At 43.0% G+C, this 21480-nt stretch overlaps 1 protein-coding gene across 3 annotated transcripts in view; it reads right to left on the bottom strand.

Annotated features, from left to right (window-relative positions):
• scube1 (signal peptide, CUB domain, EGF-like 1) overlaps positions 1–16417 on the bottom strand; it is a 224172-nt gene extending 207755 nt beyond the window's left edge. Inside the window, exons 1-2 of one of the 3 annotated variants that reach the window (XM_069903410.1) lie at positions 16224–16417; positions 12110–12232 (exon numbers count right to left, since the gene is read on the bottom strand). In XM_069903410.1, coding sequence (XP_069759511.1) covers positions 12110–12232; positions 16224–16311 — 211 coding nt within the window. In that variant the 5' untranslated portion in view covers positions 16312–16417. The remainder of the gene's footprint in view (positions 1–12109; positions 12233–16223) is intronic. The other 2 variants (XM_069903409.1, XM_069903408.1) reach the window with 2 other exon arrangements.
• Between the last annotated feature and the right edge of the window lie 5063 nt (positions 16418–21480).

Below are 21480 nucleotides of genomic sequence, written 5' to 3'. Positions count from 1 at the left end.
GATTAAGGAATAGCCTCAATGAGGCTTACATAAATAATGAAAGAAATTTACAAAATTTCAAAAGTTGAAAACTAAACCCCTGAAGATTTTTAAAGCTCTTCAAAGGAGTTGTTCCAGGGCAAAATACATTCTTCTCAGTATGCATAGATATTGAATCAATTGGAGCTTTTGAAAATGGTATTTGGTATTTCCTGCAGTTATCGGGCTCTTAGCTTGCAGAAGGTGTGTTAGGAGTGCACTAGCTAGGTGGGAAAACAAGATACGAAATGAGATACAAGAGTTCCTCTGCTAACATACAATGAAAAAGTTCAAAATTCTGTGTTCCTCTTAAGGCAGGACTTCAAAATCCATCAGCTGACATAACGTTGTGGAAGAGAAGACTGCACCACAATTCCCAGCAAAGTGGGTCTCTGGCTTTGGCTTTGCTTTCTGGCAAAGCAGGTCTTCAAAGCTTTTCCTGTGGGAGTGGTGGAAAATAAATTGAGGAACAAGTCACTCTGACACATTCACAAGCCTCAAGCCTTGGTCTGAAACAGAAAAATCCTCTATTTTGTCAAAAGCTAAATATGGCCAAAGAAAGCAAGGAAATATTTTAGCTTTGGCACAATTTTATAAAATAAATAAACAAATAAATCAGTCTGGTAAGTGTTCTGCAAGTATTTGTACAGCTAAATTTACATTGAAACCTACATTTGACTCATAGCAACATAGAAGCACATTACTTTTCAAAATTACCTGTCCATCCCCATAATCTCAGCTAAACAGTTTTTGTAAAGTGTGTTAAGCATAACTTTCTTTGTTTCTTTGGCTTGGCTTCGCGGACGAAGATTTATGGAGGGGGTAAAAAGTCCACGTCAGCTGCAGGCTCGTTTGTGGCTGACCAGTCCGATGCGGGACAGGCAGACACGATTGCAGCGGTTGCAAGGGAAAATTGGTTGGTTGGGGTTGGGTGTTGGGTTTTTCCTCCTTTGCCTTTTGTCAGTGAGGTGGGCTCTGCGGTCTTCTTCAAAGGAGGCTGCTGCCCGCCAAACTGTGAGGCGCCAAGATGCACGGTTTGAGGCGTTATCAGCCCACTGGCGGTGGTCAATGTGGCAGGCACCAAGAGATTTCTTTAGGCAGTCCTTGTACCTTTTCTTTGGTGCACCTCTGTCACGGTGGCCAGTGGAGAGCTCGCCATATAATACGATCTTGGGAAGGCGATGGTCCTCCATTCTGGAGACGTGACCCATCCAGCGCAGCTGGATCTTCAGCAGCGTGGACTCGATGCTGTCGACCTCTGCCATCTCGAGTACCTCGACGTTAGGGGTGTGAGCGCTCCAATGGATGTTGAGGATGGAGCGGAGACAACGCTGGTGGAAGCGTTCTAGGAGCCGTAGGTGGTGCCGGTAGAGGACCCATGATTCGGAGCCGAACAGGAGTGTGGGTATGACAACGGCTCTGTATACGCTTATCTTTGTGAGGTTTTTCAGTTGGTTGTTTTTCCAGACTCTTTTGTGTAGTCTTCCAAAGGCGCTATTTGCCTTGGCGAGTCTGTTGTCTATCTCATTGTCGATCCTTGCATCTGATGAAATGGTGCAGCCGAGATAGGTAAACTGGTTGACCGTTTTGAGTTTTGTGTGCCCGATGGAGATGTGGGGGGGCTGGTAGTCATGGTGGGGAGCTGGCTGATGGAGGACCTCAGTTTTCTTCAGGTTGACTTCCAGGCCAAACATTTTGGCAGTTTCCGCAAAGCAGGACGTCAAGCTCTCCATTGCAGGCAAAATCTTCGCTAGGATTCTACTAAATAGAATAATACCTAGTGTCGCTGAGAATATTCTCCCAGAATCACAGTGCGGCTTTCGCGCTAACAGAGGAACCACTGACATGGTCTTTGCCCTCAGACAGCTCCAAGAAAAGTGTAGAGAACAAAACAAAGGACTCTACATCACCTTTGTTGACCTCACCAAAGCCTTCGACACCGTGAGCAGGAAAGGGCTTTGGCAAATACTAGAGCGCATCGGATGTCCCCCAAAGTTCCTCAACATGATTATCCAACTGCACGAAAACCAACAAGGTCGGGTCAGATACAGCAATGAGCTCTCTGAACCCTTCTCCATTAACAATGGCGTGAAGCAAGGCTGTGTTCTCGCACCAACCCTCTTTTCAATCTTCTTCAGCATGATGCTGAACCAAGCCATGAAAGACCCCAACAATGAAGACGCTGTTTACATCCGGTACCGCACGGATGGCAGTCTCTTCAATCTGAGGCGCCTGCAAGCTCACACCAAGACACAAGAGAAACTTGTCCGTGAACTACTCTTTGCAGATGATGCCGCTTTAGTTGCCCATTCAGAGCCAGCTCTTCAGCTAAGCATAACTACTTTTCACCCAATTAACATTACTATTACGGTACTGCAGTTCCCTAATGTTCTTGTACATTCAAATTAAAAGGGAATCCAGGGATATTGGGGAGAAGATAAATGATGTTAAAGGCAAGATTGGATCACCCATTAATGAATGGTGAAGCAGGTTCGATAGGCCTACTTCTGCTGCCATAACTCTTGTTTTTACCTCTGCCACCATGACTATTTGCTGACACCATCATTATGATACATTTACCTCTGCCCTGGGAAGGCAAGAAACAAAGTTTGAACCCAATAACAGCAAATCAAGCAAAACTTCTCTTTTGGAGAAATGAAATGAAGTCTACTTTGATTTAGAAAAAAATAAACATCATTCCCAGTATAGTTATTTCAACATTTTTTGATATATTTTACAATCCTTCTTGCCCCATTATAAATGATCTTTCCCAATTGTCAGATTTTGTGGATGAAAATGCTGTTATATTTAACTGTTTTGTAGTTCAACTTGAAGTGCATTGATACAGAAGAGCATTTTTGTTACTCATGACAACATATTTCTCTTTAGGTGATAACAAGTCTTCATGCAAATCAGTAACATGGTAATTATGCATCTAAAATTCACTAAATTCAGTGCACAATGAGAAACGTAACTCAATTCCTCGACATCTCATGTTTCCAGTTTGCAGTCAATATGCTTTAATGTCCAAAGAATTCATAAAACGTGTATGATAGTACAAAGTCCACAAACATTTATTACAGAGAATTCTTAAATAAAATTTCAAAATACTATTGCTAAAATTATCTCCATAATTCAGTTACTTCAAAGAAATGGAGGGAAAGGAATTTTTTTTAATGGCCCAATCTTAAATCAACTAAAACATGATTTTCAAATGTTGAAACTACAGTTTATACAAATCATTGATGATTTGGACTAGGATTTTGCTATATATCCCTGAAGTATTCTCTAAAAATTATCCCCAATCTTAAATGCTGTCAAAATTATCAAATCTTGGAGGGTTTAGAATTCAAAAATGTCTAATCACTCTGGCAAAATTCTATCCTTCAAAAGATGCAGGCTATATTCAAGAATGAAACTTAAACCCAATAACCGTGCATCTTGGCGCCTCACAGTTTGGCGGGCAGCAACCTCCTTTGAAGAAGACCGCAGAGCCCACCTCACTGACAAAAGGCAAAGGAGGAAAAACCCAACACCCAACCCCAACCAACCAATTTTCCCCTGCAACCGTGTCTGCCTGTCCCGCATCGGACTTGTCAGCCACAAACGAGCCTGCAGCTGACGTGGACATTTACCCCTCCATAAATCTTCGTCCGCGAAGCAAGCCAAAGAAAGAATGTGCTAATAAGGGCAGGACCTTGGCAAAACTGGGTGACACAGTAAGAAGAAGTGTTTAATATTGCCAGAGACCCAGGTTCAATCCAGACCTTGAGAACTGTCTGTGTATAGATAACATATTCTCCCAGTGAACCACCAAATGCTCTAGTTTCCTCAAATTCCAATGATTGGCTATTGTAAATTGTTCCAGTGTTGTTAACGTGTAGAATCTGTGGGGAACTGAGAGAACACAAAGAGAAAGGCATTCATGTAGCATTATCATAAATTAGTGGTTCGTTTTTGGCAGACCCAGTGGGCTGAAGGGGTTGTTTCCATGCTGTACCTACGTGCACAGATTGACAAAGGTATATGCTTCAAGGAATGGGTTGTCAGGAAAACTAGAACTTCTGGCTAAAGTACTTCCACAATGCAGTTAGGTCATGAATTTGAGGATTTAGAAATAGTAACAATGAAAAAAACCTATGGTTTATTTCCAAGTGAGGATAGTTAATGACCTGGAAAAGAACTGCAGATGACTGCTACACATAAAGACAAAAGCTCCATTATCACCACATAATACCATATTTAGAATGTAACATACATGAAATCCTTTAACTTTTGTCTACTGTAAGGCAGCCAGAGAGTCACCACTTTGTCCAGCGCCCCTCACAGAAACCTATGGCACCTGGTGTTCTAAGGCGGTCTCCTCTCCAAGTACTGATCAGGCCTAGCCTGTTTAGCTTCGGAGATCAGACAACCTCAGGCATATTCAGGCTATTAGCTGTTCATAGCCCTGGTGAGATCACAGATTTTAGAGGAGCTGTTGGAGTAGCCCAAGCTGGTTGGTAATACACATCAAATTACGGAGTGCTGAAAGTCCTCTGCAATTTACTTTGATATATTGAGCAAGTTTCCTGTATCTTCACATGTACCAGCAGTAAATTTATACCCTGGAATTTAGGAATGACATATAATGTTTTATGTTTGTAAAACTATCTGCCTTTTATTTCAATTCTTTTTACATTTTATTTTTGCCAGTTTCTTCATGTCCAGCAAAATGCTCAACCAAGTGGCCATCAGCCTTGAGTTATCTTTGTAAATAATAACTGCATCATCTACCAGTTGGAAAAAAGGCAGGATGTTTAAAGAGTGAGGCATTGCCACTAAAGACACCAGCCCAGTAACTCACTAATACATTGAATAGTGGAATCTTATTTTGGTTTTGCCAGTTTTTAAATTTATAAGCGGAGAAATGAATTCCACAGGAAATTTCAAAACATTTTTGTCAACAAAGTAATTCCAGAATCTGGCATAAATGCTGGTGCTTTGAAAATAAATGCAAAATGGAAAATCCAGAGATAACCAATCTCAGGGCCAAGGACTGGTAACGTTGAAGCAAGCGTGCAACAGAAGTGCAAAACAAAAAGTGCCATTTTGTATTAACCCTTGCTGTTCTATTGAAACATTAACAAGGAAATACAATCTCCTAGGTACTTTAGTTGTGAAGATAAGTGAGAAACCTAGGAGCTATTTAACTGTCCTGACAGTATTTTTTGTTCTGAAAAAATACAAAACTAGTGGTCTGCAAATTATATACATATTGATGTGAATTTTAAATTGCTTCAAATATGCTTATGTTCATTTTTTCCTTCCATCTCTTTAAAGGATACCTTAACCCATTCAAAATAAACAATATTTGTTTTACAGAGCTTGTGGAGAGAGGAATCTGTCAAAACACATTTATATGGTAACTTAATCACTTACTAACACACAGCTTCGTATACCTGAAATAAAAATAGCTTCTCCCTTCCTCAGAACAAAATCAGACGTAAACATTGGTGACTGTTATTAGTTTAGAAACCACTTCAAAACTTTTACTTACTGCTTAATTTTTACCTGTTAAATTGGGCACTTTATATGCCAGTCTCTCCTCAAACTAAGTGGTGCTTCTCAAAGTTTATTGTCCCCTACACTCCAGCTATAATTTTATTTAGTTTTGTCAACATTTGTGCAATGCACATTAGAGATCTGTCACAGTGTAATCTCTAACATAACCCAGCTAAGATAAATGCTTTAATAGATGGATGATTCAGGCAACTTATTGGGTCAACCAGAACTTTTAAAAACATTCTTCATTTTCTCCAGTTGATATGTTCTCTGCTCCTAAGTACACGAGTCAAACTGTGGCAGGATATTTTAAAATAATTTCATGATTCTTAATTCTTACTGCACAGCAAAGTTGACAGTGTATGGCCATTTGTGTTCAGCCTCATTTAATCTCACCTTGTTCCATCCAGAGGCACAAGATCTGGTTTCCTTGCACCAGATGTGAGAAGCACCACTTAGTTTGAGTAGAGGCTGGCATATAAACTGCCCAATTTAACAGGCAAAAATTAAGCAGTAAGTAAGTTTTGAAGTGGTTTCTAAATGGATAGCAGTCACCAATGTTTATGTCTGATTTTGTTCTGAGGAAGGAAGAAGCTGTTTTTATTTCAGGTATACGAAGCTGTGTGTTAGTAAGTGATTAAGTTACCATATAAATATGAGTTTTGACAAATTCCTCACTCCACAAGTTCTGAAAAACATACATTTTAAAATTTTGAATGGGGTTACCTTAACCTCCAGAACAACAGAAGCTTTGGGTCATAAAATAATGGTTTGGACCACTGAAAGCCATGGGTGTTTACGTTGAGTTGAAATAAAGACTTTATCGAATTATGATGGTGGTGGGGAAGAAGAGGGGTGGAGGGAATCCTTCAATTGTCACCTAGTGGCTTTGACTAAGTCAGTTGTTCTCAACATTATTTCCCCAGCTATGCCATAGATGCTCTGAGGTTAGTAAGGGATTATTTAAAGCAGTATGTGAGTGGAAAAGGTTGAGAACCACTAGACTAAGTAGTTATCTGTATTGAAATGATAGTGAGATAAGATCTAATCTGCCCATTGCTTCTCCAAAACCCCCAGAGTGACATTGCAGTCAGGGCTGGAGCCAGTGGACATGTTTATTCCTGATACTCCTAGGTCAAGCTTCAAAGCATAAAAGAGACATATTTCATAAAGCATATCCAATTCTAAACAGAGCAACCAAAATTAATGTAAAGGGATTCAAATTGCACAGTGCTCTTTTCGGATTAATCACTGAATAGTTTTGAAGAAATCATAGCAGAAAACACTGTAACCATTCAGCAGATCAAATCATGTTGACGATTCTTGGACAGAAGTTGCACAGTGAGAAAACAAGTTAGTCACAAGTTCTAAAGAAAGTAACGAATTGGTTTTCATAGGAAATTGAGCGTTGGGAGGTCGCTGTTTCCAAAGTTTGCACTGGGCTATTTGGAACAGCACTGAATATACACTGCATAGTCAGAGTGAGAGGATAATTCAAGTGACAAACAAATGGAATGTTAGTGTTGCATTAATTTTACCTATCTCAGCTGCACCATTTCATCAGATGCAAGGATCGACAACGAGATAGACAACAGACTCGCCAAGGCAAATAGCGCCTTTGGAAGACTACACTAAAGAGTCTGGAAAAACAACCAACTGAAAAACCTCACAAAGATAAGCGTATACAGAGACGTTGTCATATCCACACTCCTGTTCGGCTCTGAATCATGGGTCCTCTACCGGCATCACCTACGGCTCCTAGAACGCTTCCACCAGCATTGTCTCCGCTCCATCCTCAACATCCATTGGAGCGCTTTCATCCCTAACGTCGAAGTACTCGAGATGGCAGAGGTCGACAGCATCGAGTCCACGCTGCTGAAGATCCAGCTGCGCTGGGTGGGTCACATCTCCAGAATGGAGGACCATCGCCTTCCCAAGATCGTGTTATATGGCGAGCTCTCCACTGGCCACCGTGACAGAGGTGCACCAAAGAAAAGGTACAAGGACTGCCTAAAGAAATCTCTTGGTGCCTGCCACATTGACCACTGCCAGTGGGCTGATCTCGCCTCAAACCGTGCATCTTGGCGCCTCACAGTTCGGCGGGCAGCAACCTCCTTTGAAGAAGACCGTAGAGCCCACCTCACTGACAAAAGGCAAAGGAGGAAAAACCCAACACCCAACCCCAACCCACCAATTTTCCCCTGCAACCGCTGCAACCGTGTCTGCCTGTCCCACATTGGACGTCAGCCACAAACGAGCCTGCAGCTGACGTGGACATTTACCCCCTCCATAAATCTTCGTCCGCGAAGCCAAGCCAAAGAAAGAATTCAAACAGAATGGAGATGCTCTGCAAAGTGTTTGGCTTCTCCAATATAGAAACCACATCATTATAAATATTAAAAGCAGTGCGCTAGATGGGAAGAACTGCTGTTGCACATTGAAATTAAGGGCACCCTTGATCGTATCCTATCTATTTCTTGTACTGTTCTCATCCTCTCTCCTGGCCAAAGCAAGGATAGCATTTTCCAAGTCCTCACCTTTCACCGACCGGGTCAGCCTCTACTTTCAACAGATTGTCCTTCACAATCGTTTCCACTTCCATGAGATTCTTCCACCAAACACATCTTCCCTTTCAGCATTCCAAAATGTGTCATGCCCTTTTCAACTCCCTGGTCTGCTCTTATATCTCTACCAATTGTACATTCATTTTTTTCATGGTATTTCCCAATCCAACTACAAGAGATATTCTGTCTGCTTCTTTATTTCATGCCTATCCACCAACCTAGGAGTCAAGTGGTCCTTCCAGTGTTAGGTCTGCTTTGTTCATGAATGAGTGAGACAAACACCAGACTGAGTCGAAATCAGGGTTCTTTGTTCTTTATTACCGGATTGTAACACTTGCGACTAACCATGTTAGTCGGAGAATGCATTCTGCCGTTATCAGCAAAATGGTGATTTTTTATACCCTTGGATACATGCTTAGAACATCATCATATCATTACTTGTCCAATGACTAAAACTGTTGCTATCCTTTCCCTGCTAGCTTCCTGCCTCTCAATCCATCAATGTCTTTCTTATCTTGTAAGTACAAGGATGCATTCACATCTTGTTACAGCCCTGTACAGGGTAACTCCTTACACATTCCCATCTCATGATGTTTTACCTAACAGGAGTACAAGGACACCTCCCCTTCTTGTTACAGCCCTGTACAGGGTAACTCCTTACACATTCCCATCTCATGATGTTTTACCTTACACCAGGTGAAGTACCAATTCACTCAATCTAGTTTTGTGTATTTTGTGCTTAGGAATTGGTCTTCCCTACAATGAAGAAACCAGTCACAAATGTTCTGCCACCCTGAGTTTCCACTCACCTTTCATTCTTCATCCCAGTCTGATCTGTCTGTTGCCCTCCTAAACTGATCCAATGAAGTTCAACACAAGTTTGAAGAATAGCACCTCATTTTCAGAATAGATATGTTGTAGCCATTGGATCTCAATATTGAACTCAATTTCAGGTAACTGGTCAGATCTGCTGTGAGGTTAGCCATATATAATATTTTCTCTCTCCACAGATGCTCCCTTATCTGCATTTGGGTTTCAGCAACACTTTTATCTTGCTCCGACGTGACTGTTTGTTTTATTTCACTCTATTGGCTTAATAAACCAGACAGTTCTATAAACATCCAGACCAAAGGCAAACATTTTCCAGGCAACAATCCATCCTTGAACTTCCAGAGGTGAACTAACATCCATCATCCAGCAGACTGGGATATCTGACCTCATTGATGCACCAATGTTCAAGAGGGCCATGATTGAGAAAATTCTCAGCCAAAGGCTCAGCCTTATGTTTTTGAACTCCTTTTAGGTGGGTGAAGCACTTCCCCCACCATGCCAATCCCCAGAAAATGCTGGGATCCTGTCTATCCAGATCTCAATTAATGTGCTTTTCTTCTATCAGACAATGATAGGAGAAAAGATATTCAGCTTCAATCATTTGAACTTACTTGCCAATAACTACAAGTATTTGGTCCAAATAATTGCTATCCTGAAGTCAATTAGAAGCAAGTTGGATGACTGCAAGAAATTAGTGCATGCCAAACTAAATGTTTGAAGGATAATGCTCTTGTATTCATTCAAAGCAGGAAGCCTTATACTTTGAACAAAGAATGAGCTGCTGGAGAAACTTAGCTGATTAAGCAGTGTCCATGGGGAGAAATAGGTAATCAACAATTTGGATCAGGACCCTTTATCATGATTCCAGCATCTGCAGTTTTCCTCTTCAGCATTCACCTTTTATTGCAAAGGATTTTCAAGCAGCTTGCAAAGCACCTTTACCTTCCTCATTAAAAAAATACCAAAATTGTATCAACTAACATTGGTGATTGATCATTCTCTTCAAATATTGACTCTTTCAAAATTTTAAATTACCCAGAGCCCTTTTCTCTGTGCAAAATATCAGTTCATATATCTCTTTGCTTACATCTCCATTGGTCGATATATTGTTGCCTGACAAATCACATCACACTTTCTTGAACTCTAATTAACTTTCCACCTCTCCCTCAATCCCAAAATATCCCCAGTGACAAATTATATCATCTGTTACAATGGTGTTCAATGCCACCTCCCTTTCACTGTAGTTTTTCAAATGGTTAGTGCAAGCTCACACCAAGACACAAAAGAGAAACTTGTCAGTGAACTACTCTTTGCAGACGATGCCGCTTTAGTTGCCCATTCAGAGCCAGCTCTTCAGCGCTTGACGTTTTGCGGAAACTCCCAAAATGTTTGGCCTGGAAGTCAGCCTGAAGAAAACGGAGGTCCTCCATCAGCCAGCTCCCCACCATGACTACCAGCCCCCCCCCCCACATCTCCATCGGGCACACAAAACTCAAAACGGTCAACCAGTTTACCTATCTTGGCTGCACAATTTCATCAGATGCAAGGATCGACAACGAGATAGACAACAAACTCTCCAAGGCAAATAGTGCCTTTGGAAGACTACACAAAAGAGTCTGGAAAAACAACCAACTGAAAAACCTCACAAAGATTAGCGTATACAGAGCCGTTGTCATACCCACACTCCTGTTCGGCTCCAAATCATGGGTCCTCTACCGGCATCACCTACGGCTCGTAGAACGCTTCCACCAGCGTTGTCTCCGCTCCATCCTCAAAATTCATTGGAGCGACTTCATCCCTAACATCGAAGTACTCGAGATGGCAGAGGCCGACAGCATCGAGTCCACGCTGCTGAAGATCCAGCTGCGCTGGGTGGGTCACGTCTCCAGAATGGAGGACCATTGCCTTCCTAAGATCGTGTTATATGGCGAGCTCTCCACTGGCCACCGTGACAGAGGTGCACCAAAGAAAAGGTACAAGGACTGCCTAAAGAAATCTCTTGGTGCCTGCCACATTGACCACCGCCAGTGGGCTGATAACGCCTCAAACCGTGCATCTTGGCGCCTCACAGTTCGGCGGGCAGAAACCTCCTTTGAAGAAGACCGCAGAGCCCACCTCACTGACAAAAGGCAAAGGAGGAAAAACCCAACACCCAACCCCAACCAACCAATTTTCCCCTGCAACCGCTGCAACCGTGTCTGCCTGTCCCGCATCGGATTTGTCAGCCACAATCGAGCCTGCAGCTGACGTGGACTTTTACCCCCTCCATAAATTTTCGTCTGCGAAGCCAAGCCAAAGACAAAGGAGTGCAATGATCATCAAATTGGATAGAACAGTTAGATTATCTGCTATCCAATGAAACAAAGGAAAAACGTGACTGTTACTATTCATTCCACCACTATTTCACTACTCATCAGAAAGTTATATGGCCTTACCCTAGCTGTTTCATTCATCTTGCAAATGTCTCTGAAAATATATTGTACATCTATGTTAGTTTCCAAGTCCTCGAGCAATTAAATACCTTCAGGGAAAAAAAGTCTGAAGTGCCCTGGTGTAGGAATACTAAATGGATGCAATCTGATAATTCACTAGTTATCAAACATAAAAAATTCTAGAAACAGATTTAAACACATCAGTAATCAAGATTTAGAGATGCAGATGTTGCATATTAGAAAGTAAATGAGATTAGAAAAAGTTTTGTTTTGTAATATTCATACCATTCCTAACAGAGTATCCTACTCCCAGACATTTTCTAATGCCATTCACTGCCCACGAGGCTGCAAAAAACTTTATAAGTTCAACTCATCAAATATTCATTCATGCAATACCTTATTTCCCCTGTATCTTCCCATACAGCCTGAGGGGGAGGTGTGTGTGTGTGTGTGTGTGTGTGTGTGTGTGTGTGTTTTTGAACATGATGAATTTTGAAGATATACAGACATCTAACAAGCATAAAAGAGAATGAGAAGATCCAAATAATGTCAACATTTGAGTTGAGGTTTCAAAACCTTCCATTGTGCTTCTATTTGTACACATGGGAGGAAGTGCAAGTTTCTTACCATTCCTCGCAGGTTAGGCTGATTTGTTTATATCATCACAATCCAAAATGTTACTTTTGCAATTAAATCAGCAGATATTAGTCTTACATTTACCTTCACATTGTTTTCCATCTCCTTTGTAGCCAGGTTTACAGATGCATTTGTAGGATTTGGGTGTATTTTGGCAGATTGCGTCAATGTGACAGTCGTCTGTCCCTACAGCACATTCATCTAGATCTAGAACCAGATGAGAAATATTTAAGCATCAAAACCCCAATAATTGTGACACATGTTGTAATTCATTAATAGGCATTGTTTTCAAGTACATGAGTGTTTAAAAAGGTGATGGTAAATTTCCATATTTGATACATTACTGTGGGGCATGCCCAACCATCCCACTAACCTCTGATCCAATATATTAAGTATCCTCCACAATTTCTGCCACTTACAATGTGATCCCACCACCAAACACATTTTCTCCTCTCTGCAGGGACCACATCCTCCTCGACTCCCTTGTTCACACATCCCTTCCCATTAATCGCCCTCTCAATATCTCCCCATGTGACCGCCAGAAATGCTACCCTTGCACCCACACCTCCTTCCTTACCATCACTTGGGGCCCCAAACAATCCTTCGAAGTGAAGCAATGCCTCACTTGTGAATCTGCAGGGGTCCTTTACTGAGTCTGTTGCTCCCAATGTGAGACTGGTGGCAGACTGGGAGATCATTTCTGATAGCAGGAGCAAGGAACTCCCAGTGGCAGACCATTATAACGCACTATTCCCACACCAACATGTCTGACCATAGTCACATGTACTGCCAAACCAAGGCGATGTGAAAAGGGAGGAACAACACCTGGCATTCCACCCAGGCCCTGTCCAACCAGATTTCACTCACACAAATTTCTGTTAATGCCCTTCTCTGAGTCCCTCTCTTTCTCTATCCCTCTGTCTCCTTTCCTGCAGTTTCTCAACCCCTTACCTTCACTCTATCAGAGAATACCCTCTCTTCCTTGTGGTCTCAGCTTGATCTCTCTTCGACTTGCCTGTATCCTGTTGGCCCACACCCCTCCCCTTCCCTTCCACCACCTCACACCCCTCCCCTTCCCTTCCACCACCTCACACCCCTCCCCTTCCCTTCCACCACCTCACACCCCTCCCCTTCCCTTCCACCACCTCACACCCCTCCCCTTCCCTTCCACCACCTCACACCCCTCCCCTTCCCTTCCACCACCTCACACCCCTCCCCTTCCCTTCCACCACCTCACACCCCTCCCCTTCCCTTCCACCACCTCTCCAGCTCACGCTGGAAAGAAGCTCGGAATGCTGGAACGGCTTGCACAACGACTTTGGATACTTGCTCTGTCGCAACTAAACCTTAACCAATTTCAATAAAACCAGAAACTAACCAATAGTCACGCCTGGACATGACAGTATCAACGCCAGTCTCTGCCCACACTTCCCAAAATACTTGATCACGCAGCAATTCATTTTCTCCATCATTTACCTTTAAAAAGGTTTCAACTTTGAGGCCCAGCGCCACCCTATACGCGTAAGATCCCAGTCTGCGTGTTTCTATGCATTTCTATGACATCAATTAGATCTTCCAATAGATTTCAAATTCGAGACGCGTCCATGCTCAGATTTTCAGTGTGCAGGGGCCAGACTTCATCTGTGTTCCAATTACTTTGTGAGTCAGTGCTCGGTTTCAACATATGGGAAAGGATTAGACACAACAGCTCAAAGAGAACTAAACTTGCCCTCAACACATGCATATAAAAGGGAGCAGAGCAGATCCGAAGCCCGACGGCCCCAATAGATCAAGAGTGAAATTGAAATCGAAATTTCTGCAACTCGTTCAAGCATCAATGACATCGAGACAAAGCCGCTATATGAATGCGACGAAGCCAGCGCTTATTAATGAAGGTGCTCCCCACACCGAGGGGTTGATTTTAGTGGGGGGGAGTCCCGAATTCTGCTGCTTCTTTGAATTACTTCTCAGTGTGTCGAGACACGGATATGCTCTGATTTGCACAAGTTCAGTCAATCATGTGAAGCTATTGGAAAAGCCCGGACCTCGATCGGTTTGGTCTTCTCCAGTGGAGTGGTGTTCCCATGGGGCCAATATTACAAACGAATAGGAGGCGGAACAAATGGGCAACATGGGAGTAATCGGTGTGACAGTGCAATGTTATTTTACGGTGGCTGAAGGCCAAACATTGATGGGGAAACAACAACAAACGTACCGAACCACAGAGCTCGGTTTTTTAAATATAAGCTTCTCCGTCTCACAAAAAGAACGCCGGGAGGGCTTCATGCAGGTTTTTAAAAAAGGATTCGTCCTTCTGCGAAACTACCCTCGTCCGTAGTCTTTAGCACACTGGATGTTGAACTTCACAAGGAAGTTGGGGTAATTAAGAGACAAACCTGCCTTATGGTTGCCAGCCAGGAAGGGCTTTTCTTTCATCTCTCACTAGAGAATGAAACCAAACCTCCGTGGTCTGCATAACATATAACGTCCATAGTTTTTTTAAACTGAACCTATGTATTAGTTCAAAACCTTGTGACCCCTGGGGCATTGATATCAGCAATAATTTTTATTCATGTCATTATGTACATATTCCAGCGGTGCTGTCAAGCACAAAAATACTCAGTTATTAACAACATACATCATTAAATTCCATTATTTTACCACCGCTTCAATAAAAGACAGATATCGGGTTCACTTCGCGTTAAATGGCCGAATCTGATTTTCCAATCAAAAAAAATGTCATGGCCAACCTTGCAAGGATTTTCTTGCGATTCATGCTTTGCAAATTAATTTAAAATAAATATTTTGCAGTCCGATTTGAATTGCAAATCTGAATGGAGGCGTCACATCGTTAGAGCACCCGCTCTCACGTCTGCAGGCCCTATTGATTGCCGGATTACTGTCAATAAAGCGGCTGCACTTGCTACAGTTTGATTGGTAATCAATTTATTCGCAGTTTCATTGACCATCTGCGTCGAAGACAACGATCCTGGCTAAGCGAGAGTAAATACCAATGTAGCCCTAAACTTCTTGGAGAGGTTATTATTGCATCTATAGTAATGTATTTGTTTGAAATAAGATCGTCTGCGAGAGGATTTATTGATGCCGAATTTAATAGATTGCCATGGTCGTGACAATAATGGCAATTTAACGACCATTTAAACGTCTTGAATGAGTGCAGCCTCGTTTATTCACAGACCGTTATTCGCCCCCTCCCCCTTTATCGAAATAACCCGTTCTTTTTTTTAAAGAAAATCGATTAAGTCTGTCAGCTCAGTCAAGTCTAAGCTGAATTTCAGTTCAATGAACTCGGCAGACTGCTCTCCAGTTTGCAGTGATGCAGAAAAGAAAAAAGTGCCTGGTCATATGTTGACTTATTATCAAATACTCTTCTCGTGTGGCTTCACTGGACTTGACAGCTGGGTTCCTTGGGCACCGCCGACGCCTTCGGAATTAAACTGTAAATGAGTCCAAAGGGGGCTTTTCATTAGGACAAGAGGGGAATCACTCCTCTGTATGAACCAATACGCAAAATCTCATTTTCCCCACATGGGACCTGATACAAACAGGAAGAATACCCAAGAATTTCATATTTATTTTAACCCCTTAAACTCTTAAAAACGTTCATGTGCTGCAACAAATAACAGAACATTTATCTTTCCGACTGGGTCGTGTAAAAACACATCCAGACTCTAAGAATATGGAAAAGTTATCGCAAACTTTTTTTAAAAGTCTGACGTCTGGTATCTACGGATTCGAATGAAAAGGGGAGAGCCATCAACTGATATAAATGACGCGGGAGCTGTTAAACCTTGCAAGCAGTCTCACATTAGCATTAAAATAAGCAGCGGCCGCAATTTAAAAAAAAAACTGTAAGAAAATGCTTACTCCTTTGTTCCACTTTTCCCCAGGTATTGCATTCTGTTCCTTGACTAGCAATAGGTGGTTAATAACTTCTGAGAGTTGAAAACGGTTTTGCAAATAAGGATTAGCTGCAGATTTGAACATTAATGGACAGTGAAATCTGTTGAAGTCCTTTAAAACCCAACGGTGTTAAAGAGAGTGCTTTCATTGATTGGTTGGCAACATTATCCCCCCCCCCCCCACTCACCCTCACTAAAAAATAAACAGAATGAAATGTCCCCTTTCACAATTTGCAAGAAAAGGTAACAGAATGTTCGAATTTCCGAACTCTTACCTACAAGCCCACTAGTTCCCAAGGACCGACAAGTATTTAACAGGACGAAAACCAAACAAAAGTGCCATGAAAAACAAACAGTCCCCATAATGATATGATTCGATCCTTGGTGTTTCTTTGATAAGACGCGTTCGGACTGAGAAATTGACGAGCTGACAGCCTCATTTTCATGCGAGAACGTCAGGGCACGCGCGCGGCGCGTTCTCGGCGCGCGGACGCGGCCGACCAATGAATGACGTGACGGGAGTCGAGCGCGGGGGCGGGTTGCGCGGCGAGACGCGCTGCGCTGAAAGCGTCGGCGGCCGGGACCAGAGTTCGACCATGGAACCGGGTCTCCCCCGGCACGCGCGAGGGCCGGCCTTCCCTCCCTCCTGGTCGTCTCCGCGTGCCCGGAGGTAAAGGTGCACGTCTCCGACGCGGCGAGCTTCGGTTCAGCCTGGCCGGCTGAGGCCGCGCCTTGGCAGGGAGGGAGGGAGGGAGGGGAAAGTTTCGGCCCCCCGCACTTGCAAAGGCGCGCGCTCTGTGCAGGAGGGGGCGTGTTGCCCCACTCTCGCTACTTCTGAGCAGGGAGCCTGTCTGTTCGTCCTGGGTCATTGCAACACTCTCTGTCCCGCTCTAATTCCTGGGGGGGGGGGGGGGGGGGCTGCTAAGATGACACTTGTCCCTATTTCATCAGTTGGCAGCCCGATTTGCCTCATCTTCCCCGTTATCTTGGCGGCTACTGGGATGTTGCAATCTTTGCCGAAGAATTTGTCCAGAACTGCGCCAATTCGATTTGACAAGCGTCAGTGTCCAGCTCTGATCTCCTTGACAACCAAAGGCTGTGATTTTTGCCCCAGAGGTTAGAACAAAGGAATTGAGTTGAACTGGTAACTAATGTAATCCAGATATTTATCTTTACATCTATTTTATAGGCATGTTTATTGTTCTATTTAAATGACGGTGGTAAGCCCATTGCCAGTCATGTCTAAAACCACATTCATCACTCAGGAATGTTCAGTTCATTGTCCAATAACTTGAGTCAATTAAAGCTCTGAAAAGAGATTAATAATAAGAGTTGACAGGGTATTTTCAAAGTTATGAATTAATATCCTGCATTGAATTCCCTGCGCTGTGAGGGAGGGGGTATCGCAGAAAACACTAAGGAGAGATGAAAGCTATGAATTTCCCCAGAGCTAACAATCAGATCAATGCGCTCTGTCCAGAACTCGACATGAATGTTGTGGGCACACGTGAACGTAATTAACTACTTGTTTTAGGCTCACGTTCTTTTGGATATTTTGAGACGTTCAGCTTCCCGAATTCGTTCATCAAACAACATGTCTTGAACGAATAATTCTGAATATCATATCCCAAAATATAAACATGATGAAACGAGTAGAATATTGGATGTTTTAATTAATTGGATCCACAATTGTCAATGAGGCGATTCAATGTCTCCCTGAAAAAAACACATTTAAGGAGCCATTAATGTTTCTTGAGTGGTGAAAACTGCTGATTTCAACCCCATTTCACGCCAAGAACAACCTGTCGCAATCGCTCTTGAAGTGAACTGGAATTGAGATTTTGACCTACATTTCCAGGGTAGTCATTAAGGGTCTTATACATTAAAAAGAAATTGCTTTATATTTCTCCAAGGTAATAACCGTTGAAAGTACATAGCAAGACGTGAGTTTTGGAAAACCATTCTAGAGGCTGACTGGTCACAGGTATAATGGTAGAGTGAAGTGATACACACAGTCAGGACCAACCTTTACTCGGGGGAAAAAGGTGCAAGCTATTTCGTGAATTTTAATTTGGATGTATGATATAACCAATGTGAGTTAACAAAGACAGGAGTACTGAAAGGCAAAGAATGTAAAAAGATCTGAGGGAAGGTTGAGTTTACCAAGTGAAGAATGGAATGGTAATAAGAAAATAAACCGATTTGTTAAGACAGAGCTATTTAGATCGACACGGGGTATTTAAATGGACGGGTATTTAGGTGGACGGTGGGATTTAGATAGACACGAGGCATTTAGGTGGACAGGGGAATTTAGATAGACAGGAGGCAGTTAGGTGGACGGGGGGCGTTTAGAATGACACGAGGCATTTGGGGGGGTTATATAGATACGAGGCATTTGGGGGGGTTTAGTTAGACACAAGGCATTTAGGTGGACGGGGGGGGGTTTTAGACACGAGGCATTTAAGTGGACGGGGGGGGAGTTTAAATAGACACGAGGCATTTAGGAGGATGGGGGTTTAGATAGACACGAGGCATTTAGGGGGGGTTAGATAGACACGAGGCATTGGGGGGTGTTAGTTAGGCAAGGCATTTAGTTGGACGGGGAGGTTTAGATAGACACGAGGCATTTAGGTGGACGGGGTGGGGTTTAGATAGACTCGAGGCATTTAGGGGGGTTTAGATAGACACGAGGCATTTAGGGGGGTTTAGATAGACACGAGGCATTTGGGGGGGTTTAGATAGACACGAGGCATTTGGGGGGGTTTAGTTAGACACGAGGCATTTGGGGGGGTTTAGTTAGACACGAGGCATTTAGGGGGGTTAGATAGACACGAGGCATTTAGGGGGGTTAGATAGACACGAGGCATTTAGGGGGGTTAGATAGACACGAGGCATTTAAGTGGACGGGGAGGTTTAGATAGACACGAGGCATTTAGGTGGACGGGGTGGGGTTTAGATAGACTCGAGGCATTTAGGTGGGCTTTAGATAGAGACGAGGCATTTAGGGGGTGTTTAGATAGACACGAGGCATTTAGGGGGGTTTAGATAGACACATGGCATTTAGGGGGGTTTAGATAGACACGAGGCATTTGGGGGGTTTAGATAGACACGAGGCATGGGGGGGTTTAGATAGACACGAGGCATTTGGGGGGTGAGATAGACACGAGGCATTTAGGGGGGGTTAGATAGACACGAGGCATTTAGGGGGGGTTAGATAGACACGAGGCATTTAGGGGGGGTTAGATAGACACGAGAAATTTAGGGGGGTTTAGTTAGACACGAGGCATTTAGGTGGACGGGGGGGGGAAGGTTAGATAGACATGAGGCATTTAAGTGGACGGGGGGGGGGTTTAGATAGACACGAGGCATTTAGGTGGACGGGGGGGGGTTAGATAGACACGATGCATTTAGGGGGGTTTAGATAGACACGAGGCATTTGGGGGGTTTAGATAGACACGAGGCATTTGGGGGGTTTAGATAGACACGAGGCATTTGGGGGGTTTAGATAGACGTGAGGCATTTAGGGGGGTTAGATAGACACGAGGCATTTAGGGGGGGTTAGATAGACACGAGAAATTTAGGGGGGTTAGATAGACACGAGAAATTTAGGGGGGTTTAGTTAGACACGAGGCATTTAGGTGGACGGGGGGGTGGTTAGATAGACACGAGGCATTTAGGTGGACGGGGGTGGAAGGTTAGATAGACACGAGGCATTTAAGTGGATGGGGGGGTTTAGATAGACACGAGGCATTTAGGTGGACGGGGGGTGGGTTAGATAGACACGAGGCATTTAGGGGGACGGGGGTGTTTAGATGGACGAGGTATTTAGGGGGACGGGGGTGTTTAGATAGACACGAGGTATTTACGGGGACGGGGATGTTTAGATGGACAGGGTATTTAGAGGGACGGGGGTAGGCGGTGTCAATGGAAGTAAAATCATGTGTCCTTTTACGTTGGCAAATATGATAGAAACTAGTAATGCTGAAGTTGCAATTAATAAAATCTCTCTTTCGGCGGATTGGAATCGGAGGTGACGATTACTAATTTGTGATGGGAGCCACGCATGATGAAATCCCAGCTAACTAATTTGACATCAGATTGACCAAGTAATGGGGTCTGATCGGGATCGTCAGGTAATTTCCATCTAGCTAGCTCTTCACCTACATGTTTGGATTGTGTTGGGACCGGTTTACAAATAAGAAATGTAAAAAAAAAATTATTTGGATGGCGCGGGTTAAGAGGGAAACATAGAGCAAGAGTGGAGGTCCAGAAATGAGGAATCCGCCAGTTCTCCAGACTCACTGGATTTCTGTTGAACTGTGTTCCTCTGCAAACCAAGCCTAAACAAGCAGAGAAGATGGGAGTAATGCGGGCTAATGATGATGAAGTCAAAGGCAAACCGTACAACTGTCCGTAAGAAAATGAAAACTTCCTAATATGTCTACTTGCAGCCATGTGTTTTTAACAAATCAAGGCTGCACTAATTGACGGAGTGAAAGGGAGTTCTGTGCCTACACATTTTCAAGTTGCAAGTGTTCCTGTTTTTCTCGTGCTGAACACAGTTGTTCTCTTGGCCAATTAACGAGTTCATTAGAAAGTGAAATTGGAAATGTAAATATTGTCCTGTTCGTTGTAATTAACGAGCCATTATCCATTTAACTGAGGCGGATTCCACATGCAGGTGGAACTCCAGTCTGTTTATTCTACCGAAACGGAAAATTGCATCAAGACGTTTATTTCAGTTCAAGCCCTTGCAGAGATCAGAAGGAGCCGTCTATTCAGTTTATTTTAACAAGTCTTGCAGGTTTCCCTCGGAGCGTGTCGTACACAGAGACAAAACTTCGAGTGCTATAATTACATCCATACACACAAAACATCTTTTGCTTCCGCTGTACCTTTCACCACTCAACCTGGTTGATTTTGCTCTCCACACATCTTAATGCTTTCATTCTCACTGGACTCCTTCTTTTGAACAGTAACGTCATGCACTTAGCATAAAACAGATTTTGTGGGGCATTATTTGCAAGAATTATTCAACCCCGATTGACATTACACTTAAGTGACTTAAATATTTTTGTGAATATATTGTTAAAGTAATCACTCCAAAACTTTAAAACGAGAGTTTCAATAAAAGGTGGGCATTTTCTAATACTCAAGTCAATGTTTAAAACCGTATTCTCCTATCAAATTTTCTGTACATTATTTCATTCGGCCCTAATTAGATGTGATTTAGTTTTTTTAAATGCTTCCACACCAAACTACCCCCTAATTATTAAGCGCACTTGAAACATAGCAATGTGCGTAAAGGTAATAACGTATTAATTTTAATTGCACGACGTGGACACAATACAACGAGAATGTGTGTAAACCGAGTGAATAATGCTTCCACACCAAACTACCCCCTAATTATTAAGCGCACTTGAAACATAGCAATGTGCGTAAAGGTAATAACGTATTAATTTTAATTGCACGACGTGGACACAATACAACAAGAATGTGTGTAAACCGAGTGAATAATGCGTGCTGAATGAA

Source organism: Narcine bancroftii, chromosome 11 (assembly GCF_036971445.1).
Source record: "Narcine bancroftii isolate sNarBan1 chromosome 11, sNarBan1.hap1, whole genome shotgun sequence".
Taxonomy (NCBI): Eukaryota; Metazoa; Chordata; class Chondrichthyes; order Torpediniformes; family Narcinidae; genus Narcine; species Narcine bancroftii.
Note: the sequence above shows the minus strand (reverse complement) of the source record. Positions and strands in the feature narration are given on the sequence as shown.